This window comes from Culex pipiens, chromosome 1 (assembly GCF_016801865.2).
Source record: "Culex pipiens pallens isolate TS chromosome 1, TS_CPP_V2, whole genome shotgun sequence".
NCBI classification, from domain to species: Eukaryota; Metazoa; Arthropoda; class Insecta; order Diptera; family Culicidae; genus Culex; species Culex pipiens.
This window is the reverse complement of record NC_068937.1, coordinates 68,773,581-68,791,468: the sequence shown is the minus strand read 5'-3', so window position 1 is coordinate 68,791,468 and position 17,888 is coordinate 68,773,581. Positions and strand designations below refer to the sequence as shown.

The 17,888-nt window shown below is 30.1% G+C and overlaps 2 protein-coding genes across 2 annotated transcripts in view; both read right to left on the bottom strand.

Annotated features, from left to right (window-relative positions):
- The window catches only part of LOC128093327 (uncharacterized), a 481,727-nt gene that overhangs the window by 137,479 nt on the left and 326,360 nt on the right, over nucleotides 1-17,888 (bottom strand). The window lies entirely within an intron of this gene.
- On the bottom strand, nucleotides 118-2,263 carry LOC120428027 (uncharacterized). Its single transcript, XM_039592998.2, has 3 exons — nucleotides 2,256-2,263; nucleotides 1,953-2,182; nucleotides 118-1,909 (listed from the first exon to the last, which is right to left on the bottom strand). Exons 1-3 carry the CDS (start codon nucleotides 2,261-2,263, stop codon nucleotides 1,680-1,682), a joined length of 468 nt encoding a protein of 155 aa, XP_039448932.1. The 3' UTR covers nucleotides 118-1,679.

Below are 17,888 nucleotides of genomic sequence, written 5' to 3'. Positions count from 1 at the left end.
AGGCAGCTCGATACCCGAGCATGGGTAAATAACAAGGGAAATGCGTAATAATACCTTTCTCTGGTATCAATACCAAATTTTGGTATTCCTGGACCCTTTAAAATTTTTCTTAAGGATTATGCAAGAGCAAAATGTGGTATCATACCAATTTAAGGTATTGTTTTGATTTTGCAAAATTGCAGAATTTGTCAATGATCGAACACCACATTTTGGTATTCTTTTGGTATTACAGTATTTTATCAAATTCCTCTGCAACTATGGGAAAATTTTGACCAATTTTGACAAAATAATTAATTTTGCGCTAAAATGATGTCTCAAAGCGAATGCTTTCATTGAAAACCGGAAATTTCAAACTTGATTTTAAACATTTTTGATATACCCCCTAGAGAAATGACTTGAAATTGTGGAAAATTTTCTAAGTCAGGATGGCACATTTTGGTATTATTTTGGTATTTAAGTGTTTTATCAAAATCCTCTGCAACTATGGGAAAATTTTGACCAATTTTGACATAATAATTAATTTTGCGCTAAAATGATGTCTCAAAGCGAATGCTTTCATTGAAAACCGGAAATTTCAAACTTTATTTTAAACATTTTTGATATACCCCCTATAGAAATGACTTGAAATTGTGGAAAATATTCTAAGTCAGGATGGCACATTTTGGTATTATTTGAATATTGAAAGGTTTCATCAATTTTCTCTGAAACTATGGGAAATTTGTTAAAAAAAATTACGAGTTAATTAATTTTGCGCTAAAACGACTTGAAACCCAAAAATGTTAAAGATGATTTTAAAAATTAGTGTGATATACCCACTAATATTTTTTTCAAAAACGTTGAAACATCTCTAAGTCGGGATAACCAAATACTTTGAAAAACGAGTCAATCGACAGATTAATGCATTTTGGTGAATTTCAATTCAGTTTCATTTTAATAATACTTATTTTTCAATCTTGTTATTTTTCAGAAGCTTCAAGAACTTCAAGCACCGTTCATCAATGACAAATGCATTCGGTGTGGTGAAGATTATCACTAATAACAACATGGAATCATCAGGTGAGTAGATTTGGCTGTTGCATATGAATAATTTCCGTTTTTTCACTAACTGCAACTGCTGCACTAAAAATGGTATGAAAATACCAAATTTTGGTATTACTTGTTCAAATACCAGCGACCATAATGTGCTCTTGGTTGCCCAGTAATAGATGGTAAAATATCATGAAATCATACCAAAATCATGTATGTGAAAGACCACAGAAATGCCAAAATATGATTTTCCAAGAGCGCGGGAATACATAAAAATAAAACCATGGTAATACCAAGTTTTGGTATTCAAGCAATGTTCAAAAATCCAGAAGACCTCAACTTGGTATTGAAATGGTTCTATTTTGAGGTATTATTTTACCCTTGGAATAACATGGTTTGGTATTGTTGTGCCCTTACACATACAAGATTTTGGTATGATTTCATGGTATTTTACCATCTATTACTGGGCAACCAAGGACACATTTTGGTCGCTGTTATTTGCCCAAGTAATACCAAAATTTGGTATTCCCGTGTTATTTACCCCTGCTCGGGTAGTAGAACTAAAGACGCGGCGCACTGCCTAGATGATTCCGATCTAGTTTTCTTTGTCCAGGGCGTCGCAGCCACGCGCCAGCCGCACGTACGAAATCCGGTCACAACCCTAGTGACAATTTGACTGAGTACAGCTTCTTGCCGTGGTTCTTGTTGGCGCGCAGATGGGTCAGGAACACCAGCGTGTTGTTGTCCTCGATCTTCTCCATCACGGCTTCCGTCGTCAGCGGACAGTTGATGATGTCGTATGCGGTTGCGGTACAGACGCATAGTACGCGGCCAACGAACTTGACCGCGGTGCGGATTTTGCTCAGCGCAGTTTCAAACGGTCCTGGTGGTCACCTTGGTCTTGGTACGCTTAGCTTTCAGCAAACCGGCGGCAATAACGCACTTCTTCCATTTTGGCGGTAGCACCTCACGCAGCACCCTTTTTGGCCAGTTCGGTTTTGAGACCGGAAACTTCTTGCCTCCCTTAGCGGCCTTCGAATCAGTAGCAGCCGGACGCTTCTCAGCTGGCTTCTTCTCACCCGAGCCGGAAGCAGCGGCGACAGCCGCATGCTTCTTCCCTTTCTTGTCGGCCGGTTGTGTTAAATCTTCATGGCAGCTGCGTACGCCTCACCTTTGGAATCATATCATTATAAATCCGTTCAATCTTTAAACCGTGAACCAGACCTTACCTGTACATATCCACGCGCGCCTTTTTCCATCTGGGACAGCAGATAAATCGCTAGTTGAAGTTGCTCTCTCGAGTCGGACATTGAGGTTAACAACGTGGAAATCAACGGTCCTACCCTGGTTGAGGTTCCGGGTTATAAGAGAAAAATCACCTTCAGTCGACGTGGCTTATAAAGTCCGATCGTCCCAAGAAATCATCATCTCGACGACCCGGCCGGAAACGCTACTCGGGAATTTGGCGGTGGCGGTGAATCCGACAACGGGAGGTACGAGTACTTGCGCGGGATTACCTTCATGCTGTGGCACCCGATACGGAAGGCGGAAATTCCGCTGGATTTTGACGAGTCGATCGACGCGGAGTTTGGCACGAGAGCAATCAAAATAACGCCGGCACACGATCGGTACGATTTTGAGCATGCGAAAAGGGCATCTGCTGCCGCTGGTTGAGTTGATTGACTGCAAGGGGAGGATTCTGGATGGGTTTGGCCACTTTACGGATCTGCCACGTTACGAAAGTCGCGTCAAGATGATGGACTATTTGACGAATGTTTCGTTGCTGAGAGAAGTTAAACCTCACACGATGGTACTTCCGGTTTGTTCGCGGTCAAAGGATGTACTCGAGTTACTGCTGAGACCGCAGTGGTTTGTTCAGTCCCAAGCGATGGCCAAAAGAGCGGTCCGAATGGTCATGCAGCTACGTACGCGGCCAGGTAGGCCGGGTCCATCAACCTTGGAATAATATCATTAAAAATCTGTTCCAACTTTAAACTGTGAACCAGACCTTACCTGTACATTTCGCGTAGAAAATTCCGCGCGCGCCTTTTTCCATCTGGGACAGCAGCAGCGGCAAGTGTTCCGTTAGGGAGTTCAACCCCGGAGGGCAAGGGCAAAGGCAACGGAAAGGCTTGTGGTGTCCGTTCCGACGGAGATTTAAATCGCGGACCACAACAAACAAAAAAAAATGGTTTGACATATCGTTTTGACTGATCTCGCTGTCAAAAGCGAGGCGAGAAAGAGAAAAACGATGATGGCGGCAGCTGTCACGCTGGTAGTAATCGATTTAAAAAATGTATGGGGAAAATCAGTTTAAATTCAATATTGTCCGTTTCTCTCAAAGGTACACGCCGCGCGGCATTTCAGAATGAGCTGCAGACACTGTTGCCAGCGATTTTCTGCACTTTTGGTGCAATAAAAAACATACCCGGCAACAATGCCATGCAATTCGAAGAAAAACACCAACAAAAACATGGGATTTGACAGCGCGCATTTGCCGAAAGTGCGGCGCGTCGTTTCGATGCTGGTATGCCGCGTGTCTTTTTCGGGAATACGTGCAATATTTCCCAAGTTAAGCATCGCTTATGCTTTAAATTTGACCTGGTAAAAGGTAATTTTTTTTTTCAATCAGTAGGTCAAATTTTGTGAGCCTACATTGCGTAGTTTTTGAGATATTAATGAAAAAGTAAATTTTTCAGAACAAATTTGAATTTCTTACTACCAAACGAACAGCGCCATCTATGAGAAATTTTGGCCCGTCCGGTAATCCATTCCTAAAATTTAGGAATTTGCCAACTTCTGCCAGAGAAGTCACACAATTCCTAAATTTGCTGGCCCAATTTAGGAATTCTGATACTTCTTTGGAAAAATGAGCTTAAACTGACAGTAAAGCTTCTCTTGCGCAACTGCGCCATCTGATGTTGAAACTCGGAATTATTCTTCAGAGCTTAACAGTCTAAACTTTCCTCTTTCTTTTGTTTTCGAAAGACGCTGGTCAAGCTTGACTTGTTTCGACAGGATTCTGTTGATCGATCCACATAAATGCCAGAATAAAACTTTTTCGTTTACAAATATGTTCAGGTAATGAAAATTTAATAATTCGCTCAAATAAAAAAAATTAAATATCAAAGTATAAAAAGTATAAAAAGTATAAAAAGTATAAAAAGTATTAAAAAGTATAAAAAGTATATATAAAAAGTATAAAAAGTATAAAAAGTATAAAAAGTATAAAAAGTATAAAAAGTATAAAAAGCATAAAAAGTATAAAAAGTATAAAAAGTATAAAAGCATAAGCATTAGCGTGGTTCACGTTTCTATGAAAAAGACAAAAGTTGTTATTTTGCCTTGCATCAACCGGAATTTCGTTCTTTTATGTCCCCAGAAGCACTCCTGAAAATTTGAGCCCATTTGGTAAGGTCTAGGAGCTCCAGTTTTAATTTGAAATTTATATGGGATTTTGATTTATTTTCCATGGGAAACTATCTTTTTATACATTGTATTAGGATTTTTTTTAATAAATCGATGAAATGACTTGATTCTTATAGTAGGAGATAGGTTTTGAACTGGGGAACAACTTTGTAGAACATACCAACTTGCTTGGTCTTGACCCTTTAAAGATACAGATACTTTTAGATGGTGGCTGGCCCCTTCAAAAGCCACCATCTAAAAGTATCTGTATCTTTAAAGGGTCACTTCCTAGCATGTTGGTATGTTCTACAAAGTTGTTCCCCAGTTCAAAACCTATCTCCTACTATAAGAATCAAGTCATTTCATCGATTTATAAAAAAAATCCTAATACAATGTAAAAAAAGATAGTTTCCCATGGAAAATAAATCAAAATCCCATATAAATTTCAAATTAAAACTGGAGCTCCTAGACCTTACCAAATGGGCTCAAATTTTCAGGAGTGCTTCTGGGGACATAAAAGAACGAAATTCCGGTTGATGTAAGACAAAATAACAACTTTAGTCTTTTTCATAGAAACGTGAACCACGCTAATAAGCATAGGTGCCCACACGCAGTTGCTACTCCGTTATTGACCAGGACCTCCAGAAGTTACATCCATGAGCCGTGGAAGATGAGTGGGTGCTATCTTTCCTCGCTTCGCAACTTCTCAAAGGCCCCTATCATGCTGATCAATACCGGCGCCGGCCACGACCAGTGGTAGAGTCACGGGGAAGTGGATGGGAATGTTAGTCCGATACTTGAGTGATAGAGACCGCCCAATCGACTGCTTCTCCGACAAAGTATCACATGAGTTTTGAGGGGGTTAGTAGATGGGTATGAGGTCAGGATTCACGAGTGGCAGTGATGTGACCATGAGCATTTTGTTTATCGGTTGAAAAATTTAAAATCTTAGGCAGCCGGCTGCGGAAAGATAAATTATTGATTAGTTAGAAAGTTTTTTTAATCGAACGCGTGCCAACCGAGTAGTGCTATGGGCTGGACTTATCAGTATATTTTAGATAACGCGTGCAAATTTCAAAAACAGTAAATAAAAAACGCTTTACTCTTCATAAAATCGATAGTTTGATGAGTTAATACTAGAACTGCCAGTTGCTCACCGAGCCACGTAGCCTAGTGGTAACGCTTCCGCCTCGTAAGCGGTAGATCGGGGTTCAAATCCCGGCTCGGACCAACACAACTGGTGATCTTTTCCCTTCTGGATTCGATTGCTTATTAAAGGGAAGGTAGTGTATCGTCACAAACTGGACCTTATCACGACACCTTAGGGAGGCGCCCTATGGAATGTTAACATTAACCTAAACATGTTAACATTAGTTGAGTGAAAAACTGCCACTGAATCCGCTTTGTAAATGCCGGCCCCGATACTCTTCACGGGTGTTCCCCTCAGGAACTGGGAAAGATTTACTTTTTTTTACAGTTGGAATAAATTATTACGATCCACGATTATCATCAAAAAGAAAAAAAGACGCTACGTAACCGATTCTAACGAAATTAAAACAATAATTTAAACAAACTAAACCGGCGGCGTGCCTTTCAATCAACGATGATAAAAGAAGGACTTATGAAAAATAAAATATCAAATGAAAGGCTCGGAAAACACGTTGCAGTAACCGCGAGGTCTCGCTACTCACAATCGAATAAAAAAAAATGCAAAAACGTGCGCTAATGGTCTATCCTATATGGGTCATTCCACCTGAAGTGTGCAAGAAAAAATGCAAATTTGAAAATTACTCCGATTCGGCTCAAATTTGGCAGAGCTGTTGAGACTATCAAAACATGCAAAAATCCAGAATTTCATCCAAATCGGACCTCCCCCTCCATTTTTGTACCCTCCCAAAAAATCGACTTTTTGGCGATTTTTGAACAAACCCCCTATCTTCAAACAACGATAACTCAGAAACCACAAATCTTAGAGGGTCGGTCTTAGACTCAATTTTGAAGGATTGGACGTAGAATCCATTTCCGTGATAAAAATTTAGATTAAAATATTTTTTCTACCTGTATTGCGCAATTGTAAACTTTAAATGGCCGTATCTCAAAACAGCCCTAGTTATTTTTTGAATTTGACCTCACCATCGTATTCCCCGGGCAATTTTACAAAAGAATCACTCATCGACAAAAAGGAATATGTTTCATTCCAGAGATATCGAATTTTAAAGTTTTAAGTATTTGAGATTACCTAAATTAGCTTTATTCGTCGCATCTGCTAGAAGCACTCGGGCGCGCTGATCAATAACTGCTACCTGATTATTTATTGAAATAAGATTTCATCCCAAATAATCATTAGCAAATTAGGCAAAAATTGAATGTACACCACTGTAGGAAACTGCTGTTTAATCTTGAATAAAAAATACGGTGATTTTGTGTGCTAGCCCACAGGACAGAGCAAGAACGACACGCAATACAGGGCAGAATGGAATTCCCGCGGAGCTAGCAGCACTTAAGAAAAAGTGTATGATACATTATCGTGTTAAACATTATGAATTAAAATGAATAAAACTCTCGTAAAGCATGATTATGATTAACACCTAAACTCCCCAGCTCGAGAAAAGGATTTTCCATATAAATTCCCCCTTTTTCTCAAGCTTGGGAGTTTAGGTGTTAAGGAGGAGGATTTCTGGAATGTATAAAAGTGAAAAATATGAGAAAATCACAAAGATTAATCTGCTTAAGATCAAATTCAGTTGTGTTGATTTCGACACCGTCCGAACAATAATCTTTTTTTTTGTTTGTCAATCATTTCGAAATCTTGGAAGACGATACAGCTACTGTCCACTGTATCAGAAGTATATGGTTTTGTTTTTGAAATTAAATGTACCAGAATTGAAAAAAAAAATCATCAATTATTCAGATGAAACTGGCTCACAATATAAAAATCGGTTTAATATAATCAATATTTCAAACCGTAAGGCAGATTTTGGGGTTTTTGCTGAATGGCACTATTTCGCTACCGCACATGGCAAAAGCTCTAGAACCCATGAGAATTATTTCATTTTTTACAGCCAGCATCTACAGAAGAAATAAAAGAAATAATAGGAAAAATATGAAAATTGTATTGTAAAAACTCTATAGCATTTGCAAATAAATTTAAAAAGTTTAAATTTTACTTAATATGGTTCAATGACACTGAGATCAGGAAAAACAGTGCCTAGAACAGTGCATTAAAAATTACCCAATAAATATTCCCTAAACAAAAAATAGATTGCTGAAGGTATTGATTATCTCGAAATCGTATAAAATTATAAAAATAATTCATCTTACAGAACACCAGGTAGTAATTATTGATCAGCACGACTGAGTGCTTCTAGCAGATGCGGCGAGTGTAGCTGATGTAGGTAATCTCAAATACTTAAAACTTTAAAATTCGATATCTCTGGAACGAAACATATTCCTTTTTGTCGATAAGTGATTCTTATGTAAAATTGCTCGGGGAATACGATGGTGAGGTCAAATAAAAATAAATAAATAGGGCTGTTTTGAGATACGGCCATTTAAAGTTTTCAATTGCGCAATACAACAGGTAGAAAAAATATTTTAATCTAAATTTTGATCACGGAAATGGATTCTACGTCCAATTTCCTTCAAAATTGAGTCTAAGACCAACCCTGTAAGACAAAAAAGTATAAAACGTATAAAAAGAATAAAAAGTATAAAAAGTATAAGAAGTATTTAAAGTATTTAAAGTATTTAAAGTATTTAAAGTATTCAAATTATTTTAAGTATTTTGAGTATTTTAAGTATTTTAAGTATTTTAAGTATTTTAAATTATTTTAAGTATTTTAAGTATTTTAAGTATTTTAAGTTTTTAAAGTATTTTAAGTATTTTAAGTATTTTAAGTATTTTAAGTATTTTAAGTATTTTAAGTATTTTAAGTATTTTAAGTATTTTAAGTATTTTAAGTATTTTAAGTATTTTAAGTATTTTAAGTATTTTAAGTATTTTAAGTATTTTAAGTATTTTAAGTATTTTAAGTATTTTAAGTATTTTAAGTATTTTAAGTATTTTAAGTATTTTAAGTATTTTAAGTATTTTAAGTATTTTAAGTATTGTAAGTATTTTAAGTATTTTAAGTATTTTAAGTATTTTAAGTATTTTAAGTGTTTTAAGTATTTTAAGTATTTTAAGTATTTTAAGTATTTTAAGTATTTTAAGTATTTTAAGTATTTTAAGTATTTTAAGTCTTTTAAGTATTTTAAGTATTTTAAGTATTTTAAGTATTTTAAGTATTTTAAGTATTTTAAGTATTTTAAGTATTTTAAGTATTTTAAGTATTTTAAGTATTTTAAGTATTTTAAGTATTTTAAGTATTTTAAGTATTTTAATTATTTTAAGTATTTTAAGTATTTTAAGTATTTTAAGTATTTTAAGTATTTTAAGTATTTTAAGTATTTTAAGTATTTTAAGTATTTTAAGTATTTTAAGTATTTTAAGTATTTTAAGTATTTTAAGTATTTTAAGTATTTTAAGTATTTTAAGTATTTTAAGTATTTTAAGTATTTTAAGTATTTTAAGTATTTTAAGTATTTTAAGTATTTTAAGTATTTTAAGTATTTTAAGTATTTTAAGTATTTTAAGTATTTTAAGTATTTTAAGTATTTTAAGTATTTTAAGTATTTTAAGTATTTTAAGTATTTTGAGTATTTTAAGTATTTTAAGTATTTTAAGTATTTTAAGTATTTAAAGTATTTAAAGTATTTTAAGTATTTAAAGTATTTAAAGTATTTAAAGTATTTAAAGTATTTAAAGTATTTAAAGTATTTAAAGTATTTAAAGTATTTAAAGTATTTAAAGTATTTAAAGTATTTAAAGTATTTAAAGTATTTAAAGTATTTAAAGTATTTAAAGTATTTAAAGTATTTAAAGTATTTAAAGTATTTAAAGTATTTAAAGTATTTAAAGTATTTAAAGTATTTAAAGTATTTAAAGTATTTAAAGTATTTCAAGTATTTGAAGTATTAAAAGTATAAAAAGTTTTTAAAGTATTTAAAGTTTTTAGAGTATTTAAAGTATTTAAAGTATTAAAAGTATTAAAAGTATTAAAAGTATTTAAAGTATTTAAAGTTTTTAAAGTATTTAAAGTATTTAACGGTGCACATCAACCAGAGCTTATGCACCCAGAATTTTGTTACAGATATTTTAGTATCTTCAAAATTACGGGTACTATTGAAATATTTTTTTATTCATCCCCTAAAGTACTGTTCACAAAGTAATTTACAACAAAGTTTGACTAATTTTACAATCCCGTTGTTGCAGTATTGGGTCCGTAAGTTTGATTATTTTAGAATAAGAAGGCAACAACTTCCTTGGTTGCTGTGCACCCTTAAAGTATTTAAAGTATTTAAAGTATTTAAGGTATGGGTCATTCCACCTGAAGTGTGCAAGAAAAAATGCAAATTTGAAAATTACCCTCTCCGATCCTGCTCAAATTTGGCAGAGCTTATGAGACTATCAAAACATGCAAAAATCCAGAATTTCATCCAAATCGGACCACCCCCTCCATTTTTGTACCCTCCCAAAAAATCGACTTTTTGGCGATTTTTGAGCGAAACCCCTATCTTCAAACGACGATAACTCAGGAACCACAAATCTTAGAGGGTCGGTCTTAGACTCAATTTTGAAGGAAATTGGACGTAGAATCCATTTCCGTGATCAAAATTTGGATTGAAATATTTTTTCTACCTGTATTGCGCAATTGAAAACTTTAATTGGCCGTATCTCAAAACAGCCCTATTCATTTTTTTTAAATTTGACCTCACCATCGTATTCCTCGGCCAATTTTACATAAGAATCACTTATCGACAGAAAGGAATATGTTTCGTTCCAGAGATATCGAATTTTAAAGTTGAGATTACCTAAATTAGCTCTATTCGCCGCATCTGCTAGAAGCACTCGGGCGCGCTGATCAATAACTGCTACCTGGTTATTTATTGAAATAAGATTTCATCCCAAATAATCATTAGCAAATTAGCCCACAGGACAGAGCAAGAACGACACGCAATACACGGCAGAATGGAATTCCCGTAGAGCTAGCAGGAAATTGCAATTAGGTACTAAAGCCCTATGTCAATTTTTATGTATAACGGTAAAAACACGATTAAAAACCATTTCTGATCACTTTTTTTCATTGTAATGCAAAAAAAAATATTGACAAGACAACATTTTTCCGATGGATCAACTATGGTCCCCTTGGAACGAGCTGTCAAGTAGGAGCTTTTCTGTCAAGAAGGACCGCGAGGTTAATTTTTCAAAATTGATTTAAAAATCCATTTTAAACTCTTTGTGGTCGTACAAAGGGTCATTGTACTCAGAAAAATAAGCTTTATCGCTGTGAACAATAATATCAGCAATCTAAGCTTCATTTTAGGACCCAATTGATCTTGTAAGTAACACTTAAGAAAAAGTGTACGATACATTATTAAAAATTATGAATTATTGACATGAATAAAACTCTCGTGAAGCATGATTAAGGAGGAGGATTTCTGGAAAGTATAAAACTGAAAAATGTAAGAAAATCACAAATATTAATCTGATTGACCTGATGAAGATCAAATTCAGTTGTGTTGATTTCGACACCGCCCGAACAATAATCTTTTTTTGTTTGTCAATCATTTCGAAATCTTGGAAGACAGCTGCTGTCTACATGTATCAGAAGTATATGGTTTTGCTTTTGAAATTAAATGTGCCAGAGTTGAAAAAAAATCAACAATTATTCAGATAAAACTGGCTCACAATATTAAATATCTGTTTAATAAGATCAATCTTTCAAACCGTAAGGCGGATTTTGGGTTTTTTGCTGAATGGAACTATTTCGCTACCGCACATGGCAAAAGCTCTAGAACCCATGAGAATTATTTCATCTACTTCAGCCAGCTCTACATTCTACTCGCTTCAAATAAAAGAAGAAATAAAAGAAATAATTTAATAAAGTGGAAAGAAATGAGGAATTAGGAAAAATATAAAAATAATAGATAAATAATGATAATTTTTTGAAAATTGTACTGTAAAAACTCTATAGCATTTGCAAATAAATATTAAAAGTTAAAATTTTACTTAATATGGTTCAATGACACTGAGATCAGGAAAAACAGTGCATTATAAATTACCCAACAAATATTCCTTTAACAAAAAATAGATTGTTCAAGGTATTGATTATCTCTAAATCGTATAAAATTATAGAATTAATCCATCTTACAGAACACCAGGTAGCAGTTATTGATCAGCGCGCCCGAGTGCTTCTAGCAGATGCAGCAAATAGAGCTAATTTAGGTAATCTCAACTTTAAAATTCGATATCTCTAGAACGAAACATATTTCTTTCTGTCGATAAGTGATTCTTATGTAAAATTGGCCGGAGAATATGATGGTGAGGTCAAATTTAAAAAAAATAAATAGGGCTGTTTTGAGATACGGCCATTTAAAGTTTTCAATTGCGCAATACAGGTAAAAAATATTCAATCTAAATTTTGATCACGGAAATGGATTCTACGTCCAATTTCCTCCAAAATTGAGTCTAAGACCGACCCTCTAAGATTTGTGGTTCCTGAGTTATCGTCATTTGAAGATAGGGGTTTTGCTCAAAAATCGCCAAAAAGTCGATTTTTTAGGAGGGTACAAAAATGGAAGGGGTGGTCCGATTTGGATGAAATTCAGGATTTTTGCATGTTTTGATAGTCTCAACAGCTCTGCCAAATTTGAGCAGGATCGGAGAGGGTTATTTTCAAATGCTGTTCCGCTTTAGATGGAATGACCCGTATTTAAAGTATTAAAATTACTAAAAGTATTTAAATTACTATTTATGTTACTTAATGTAATAAAAGTATAAAAAGTATTTAATGTATTAAATGTATTAAAAGAATTTATAGTATTAAAAGTATTTAAAGTATTTAAAGTATTAAAAGTATTAAAAGTATTCAAAGTATTAAAAGTATTAAAAGTATTAAAAGTATTAAAAGTATTAAAAGTATTAAAAGTATTAAAAGTATTAAAAGTATTAAAAGTATTAAAAGTATTAAAAGTATTAAAAGTATTAAAAGTATTAAAAGTATTAAAAGTATTAAAAGTATTAAAAGTATTAAAAGTATTAAAAGTATTTAAAGTATTTAAAGTATTTAAAGTATTTAAAGTATTTAAAGTATTTAAAGTATTTAAAGTATTTAAAGTATTTAAAGTATTTAAAGTATTTAAAGTATTTAAAGTATTTAAAGTATTTAAAGTATTAAAAGTTTTAAAAGTATTAAAAGTATTAAAAGTATTTAAAGTATTTAAAGTATTTAAAGTATTTAAAGTATTTGAAGTATTTAAAGTATTTAAAGTATTTAAAGTATTTAAAGTATTTAAAGTATTTAAAGTATTTAAAGTATTTAAAGTATTTAAAGTATTTAAAGTATTTAAAGTATTTAAAGTATTTAAAGTATTTAAAGTATTTTTAGTATTTAAAGTATTTAAAGTATTTAAAGTATTTAAAGTATTTAAAGTATTTAAAGTATTTAAAGTATTTAAAGTATTTAATGTATTTAAAGTATTTAAAGTATTTAAAGTATTTAAAGTATTTAAGAGCGAGTCCACGAACATTGCATACCCCTTTGTATGGGACGTCGTTTGGACCTCACCAATTTGCCTGAAATTTTCATGGGTTGTTTGTACATATAAAACTAGCATCTGGCCAAAATATGAGCACTCTAGGTCAACGGGAAGTGGGGCAAATCGGGACACAAAGTTTGAATGTTCAAAAACGTCAAAAATCTTAAAAGGCTATAACTTAGGCAAAATTCAATTTATTTTCAAAATTCAAAATGCATCTGAAAGGGCTTAAAAAATGCCACAAAATGCAGGATAGAGCATCCCAATTGGTTAAATCTAAAGGAATTGGCATTTTAGTGAAAAAATTGCATAATTTTCAAACTCAAATAAAAAAGTGTTCCATCCAGATATCAACTCGGTTCGACCTGCAGCTTGTAGGGGACATCTGGGGCTACCATCTGAGACATAGAACGCTTTGGGTAAGGCAGTTTAACATATTAAATTGACACTTTTACTTTTAGTGATTTTTTTGGTTGTAAATTTTTGCTCGGGGGACCCCTTAGATCCCATTTTCTGGTGATAATTTTATGATATTCGTGTTCAAATTTTCTAAAACAGCATGGGAACCATCTGGAGCATTTATATTTTAAATAACTGTTTTATTTTACAGCTTCCTGGAATCATCTTGATTGTATTTATTATATATATTATATTTATTTTATTTACTATATTTATTATATTTATTATTTATCATTATTACAAAACTATATGCTTATTAGATAATACACTACAGACTCACATTTACACTTACAAACATTCAAATCATTAAATACATTACGCACTCAACCATTTTCATAGGCCCGATGAAATGCCCCCAACCCCCATTCCAAACCTCCCAAAAATATTCCGTTCACTTTTAAAAGTCGCATGGGTTCCCTGCACTTTTGCCACTAGTGAACAACATAAACATCCCATCCCAAATCCCCACGGGACTGTATGAGCGTAGCCTTGGAGCACAGTGTGGAAATTTACGTTCTTAGATATTCTTGGTTGTACCGGGCAGCAATCAAATTGTCTAAGAATATTGAATTGACCATTGTGGCACCCCCTACAGCGTGGTGCAGACCCGTTATGCTATGCTATGCTATGCTATGCTATGCTATGCTATGCTATGCTATGCTATAATTTTATGATATTCGTGTTCCTGAGACAATTTCACAATAAAAACATGCATAAAAATGTTTATTATGATCCATTTAAACCCTTTAAAAAATAAAAGTTAAAAAAAAATTAAAAAGCTGCTTTTTTCTGGTGTCATCTAGTATCCTTGGAAACGAGCTTGATTTTCAATAAATGTGAATCGAAGTTTTTTTTTGAACTTTTATTTTTTAATGGGTTAAAATGGATCAAAATAAACATTTTTATGCATGTTTCTATTGTGAAATTGTCTCAGGAACACGAATATCATAAAATTATTACCAGAAAATGGGATCTAAGGGGTCCCCCGAGCAAAAATTTACAACCAAAAAATTCACTAAAAGTAAAAGTGTCAATTTAATATGTTAAACTGCCTTACCCAAAGCGTTCTATGTCTCAGATGGTAGCCCCAGATGTCCCCTACAAGCTGCAGGTCGAACCGAGTTGATATCTGGATGGAACACTTTTTTATTTGAGTTTGAAAATTATGCATTTTTTTCACTAAAATGCCAATAACTCCCTTTAGATTTAACCAATTGGGATGCTCTATCCTGCATTTTGTGGCATTTTTTAAGCCCTTTCAGATGCATTTTGAATTTTGAAAATAAATTGAATTTTGCCTAAGTTATAGCCTTTTAAGATTTTTGACGTTTTTGAACCTTCAAACTTTGTGTCCCGATTTGCCCCACTTCCCGTTGACCTAGAGTGCTCATATTTTGGCCAGATGCTAGTTTTATATGTACAAACAACCCCTGAAAATTTCAGGCAGATTGGTGAGGTCGATGCGAGATGGGTATGCTTTGCTCGTGGACTCGCTCTTAAAGTATTTAAAGTATTTAAAGTATTTAAAGTATTTAAATTATTTAAAAGTATTTAAAGTATTAAAAGTATTTAAAGTATTTAAAGTATTTAAAGTATTTAAAGTATTTAAAGTATTTAAAGTATTTAAAGTATTTAAAGTATTTAAAGTATTTAAAGTATTTAAAGTATTTAAAGTATTTAAAGTATTTAAAGTATTTAAAGTATTTAAAGTATTTAAAGTATTTAAAGTATTTAAAGTATTTAAAGTATTTAAAGTATTTAAAGTATTTAAAATATTTAAAGTATTTAAAATATTTGAAGTATTTAACGGTGCACATCAACCAGAGCTTTTGCACTCAGATTTTTGTTACAGACATTTTAGTATCTTCGAAACTACGGGTACTATCGAAATATTTTTTTATTCATCCCCTAAAGTACTGTCCACAAAGTAATTTACAACAAAGTTTGATTTATTATACATTCTCGTTATTGCAGGATTGGGTCCGTAAGTTTGAACATTTTGGAATAAGAAGACAACAACTTCCATCGTTGCTGTGCACCCTTAAAGTATCTAAAGTATTTAAAGTATATAAAGTATTTAAAGTATTTAAAGTATTTAAAGTATTTAAAGTATTTAAAATATTTAAAGTATTTAAAGTATTTAAAGTATTTAAAGTATTTAAAGTATTTAAAGTATTTAAAGTATTTAAAGTATTTAAAGTATTTAAAGTATTTAAAGTATTTAAAGTATTTAAAGTATTTAAAGTATTTAAAGTATTTAAAGTATTTAAAGTATTTAAAGTATTTAAAGTATTTAAAGTATTTAAAGTATTTAAAGTATTTAAAGTATTTAAAGTATTTAAAGTATTTAAAGTATTTAAAGTATTTAAAGTATTTAAAGTATTTAAAGTATTTAAAGTATTTAAAGTATTTAAAGTATTTAAAGTATTTAAAGTATTTAAAGTATTTAAAGTATTTAAAGTATTTAAAGTATTTAAAGTATTTAAAGTATCTAAAGTATTTAAAGTATTTAAAGTATTTAAAGTATTTAAAGTATTTAAAGTATTTAAAGTATTTAAAGTATTTAAAGTATTTAAAGTATTTAAAGTATTTAAAGTATTTAAAGTATTTAAAGTATTTAAAGTATTTATAGTATTTAAAGTATTTATAGTATTTAAAGTATTTATAGTATTTAAAGTATTTAAAGTATTTAAAGTATTTAAAGTATTTATGGTATTTAAAGTATTTAAAGTATTTAAAGTATTTAAAGTATTTAAAGTATTTAAAGTATTTAAAGTATTTAAAGTATTTAAAGTATTTAAAGTATTTAAAGTATTTAAAGTATTTAAAGTATTTAAAGTATTTAAAGTATTTAAAGTATTTAAAGTATTTAAAGTATTTAAAGTATTTAAAGTATTTAAGTATTTAAAGTATTTAAAGTATTTAAAGTATTTAAAGTATTTAAAGTATTTAAAGTATTTAAAGTATTTAAAGTATTTAAAGTATTTAAAGTATTTATGGTATTTAAAGTATTTAAAGTATTGAAAGTATTTAAAGTATTTAAAGTATTTAAAGTATTTAAAGTATTTAAAGTATTTAAAGTATTTAAAGTATTTAAAGTATTTAAAGTATTTAAAGTATTTAAAGTATTTAAAGTATTTAAAGTATTTAAAGTATTTAAAGTATTTAAAGTATTTAAAGTATTTAAAGTATTTAAAGTATTTAAATTATTTAAAGTATTTAAAGTATTTAAAGTATTTAAAGTATTTAAAGTATTTAAAGTATTTAAAGTATTTAAAGTATTTAAAGTATTTAAAGTATTTAAAGTATTTAAAGTATTTAAAGTATTTAAAGTATTTAAAGTATTTAAAGTATTTAAAGTATTTAAAGTATTTAAAGTATTTAAGTATTTAAAGTATTTAAAGTATTTAAAGTATTTAAAGTATTTAAAGTATTTAAAGTATTTGAAGTATTTAAAGTATTTAAAGTATTTAAAGTATTTAAAGTATTTAAAGTATTTAAAGTATTTAAAGTATTTAAAGTATTTAAAGTATTTAAAGTATTTAAAGTATTTAAAGTATTTAAAGTATTTAAAGTATTTAAAGTATTTAAAGTATTTAAAGTATTTAAAGTATTTAAAGTATTTAAAGTATTTAAAGTATTTAAAGTATTTAAAGTATTTAAAGTATTTAAAGTATTTAAAGTATTTAAAGTATTTAAAGTATTTAAAGTATTTAAAGTATTTAAAGTATTTAAAGTATTTAAAGTATTTAAAGTATTTAAAGTATTTAAAGTATTTAAAGTATTTAAAGTATTTAAAGTATTTAAAGTATTTAAAGTATTTAAAGTATTTAAAGTATTTAAAGTATTTAAAGTATTTAAAGTATTTAAAGTATTTAAAGTATTTAAAGTATTTAAAGTATTTAAAGTATTTAAAGTATTTAAAGTATTTAAAGTATTTAAAGTATTTAAAGTATTTAAAGTATTTAAAGTATTTAAAGTATTTAAAGTATTTAAAGTATTTAAAGTATTTAAAGTATTTAAAGTATTTAAAGTATTTAAAGTATTTAAAGTATTTAAAGTATTTAAAGTATTTAAAGTATTTTAAGTATTTAAAGTATTTAAAGTATTTAAAGTATTTAAAGTATTTAAAGTATTTAAAGTATTTAAAGTATTTAAAGTATTTAAAGTATTTAAAGTATTTAAGTATTTAAAGTATTTAAAGTATTTAAAGTATTTAAAGTATTTAAAGTATTTAAAGTATTTAAAGTATTTAAAGTATTTATAGTATTTAAAGTATTTAAAGTATTTAAAGTATTTAAAGTATTTAAAGTATTTAAAGTATTTAATAGTGTTTTAAGTATTTAAAGTATTTA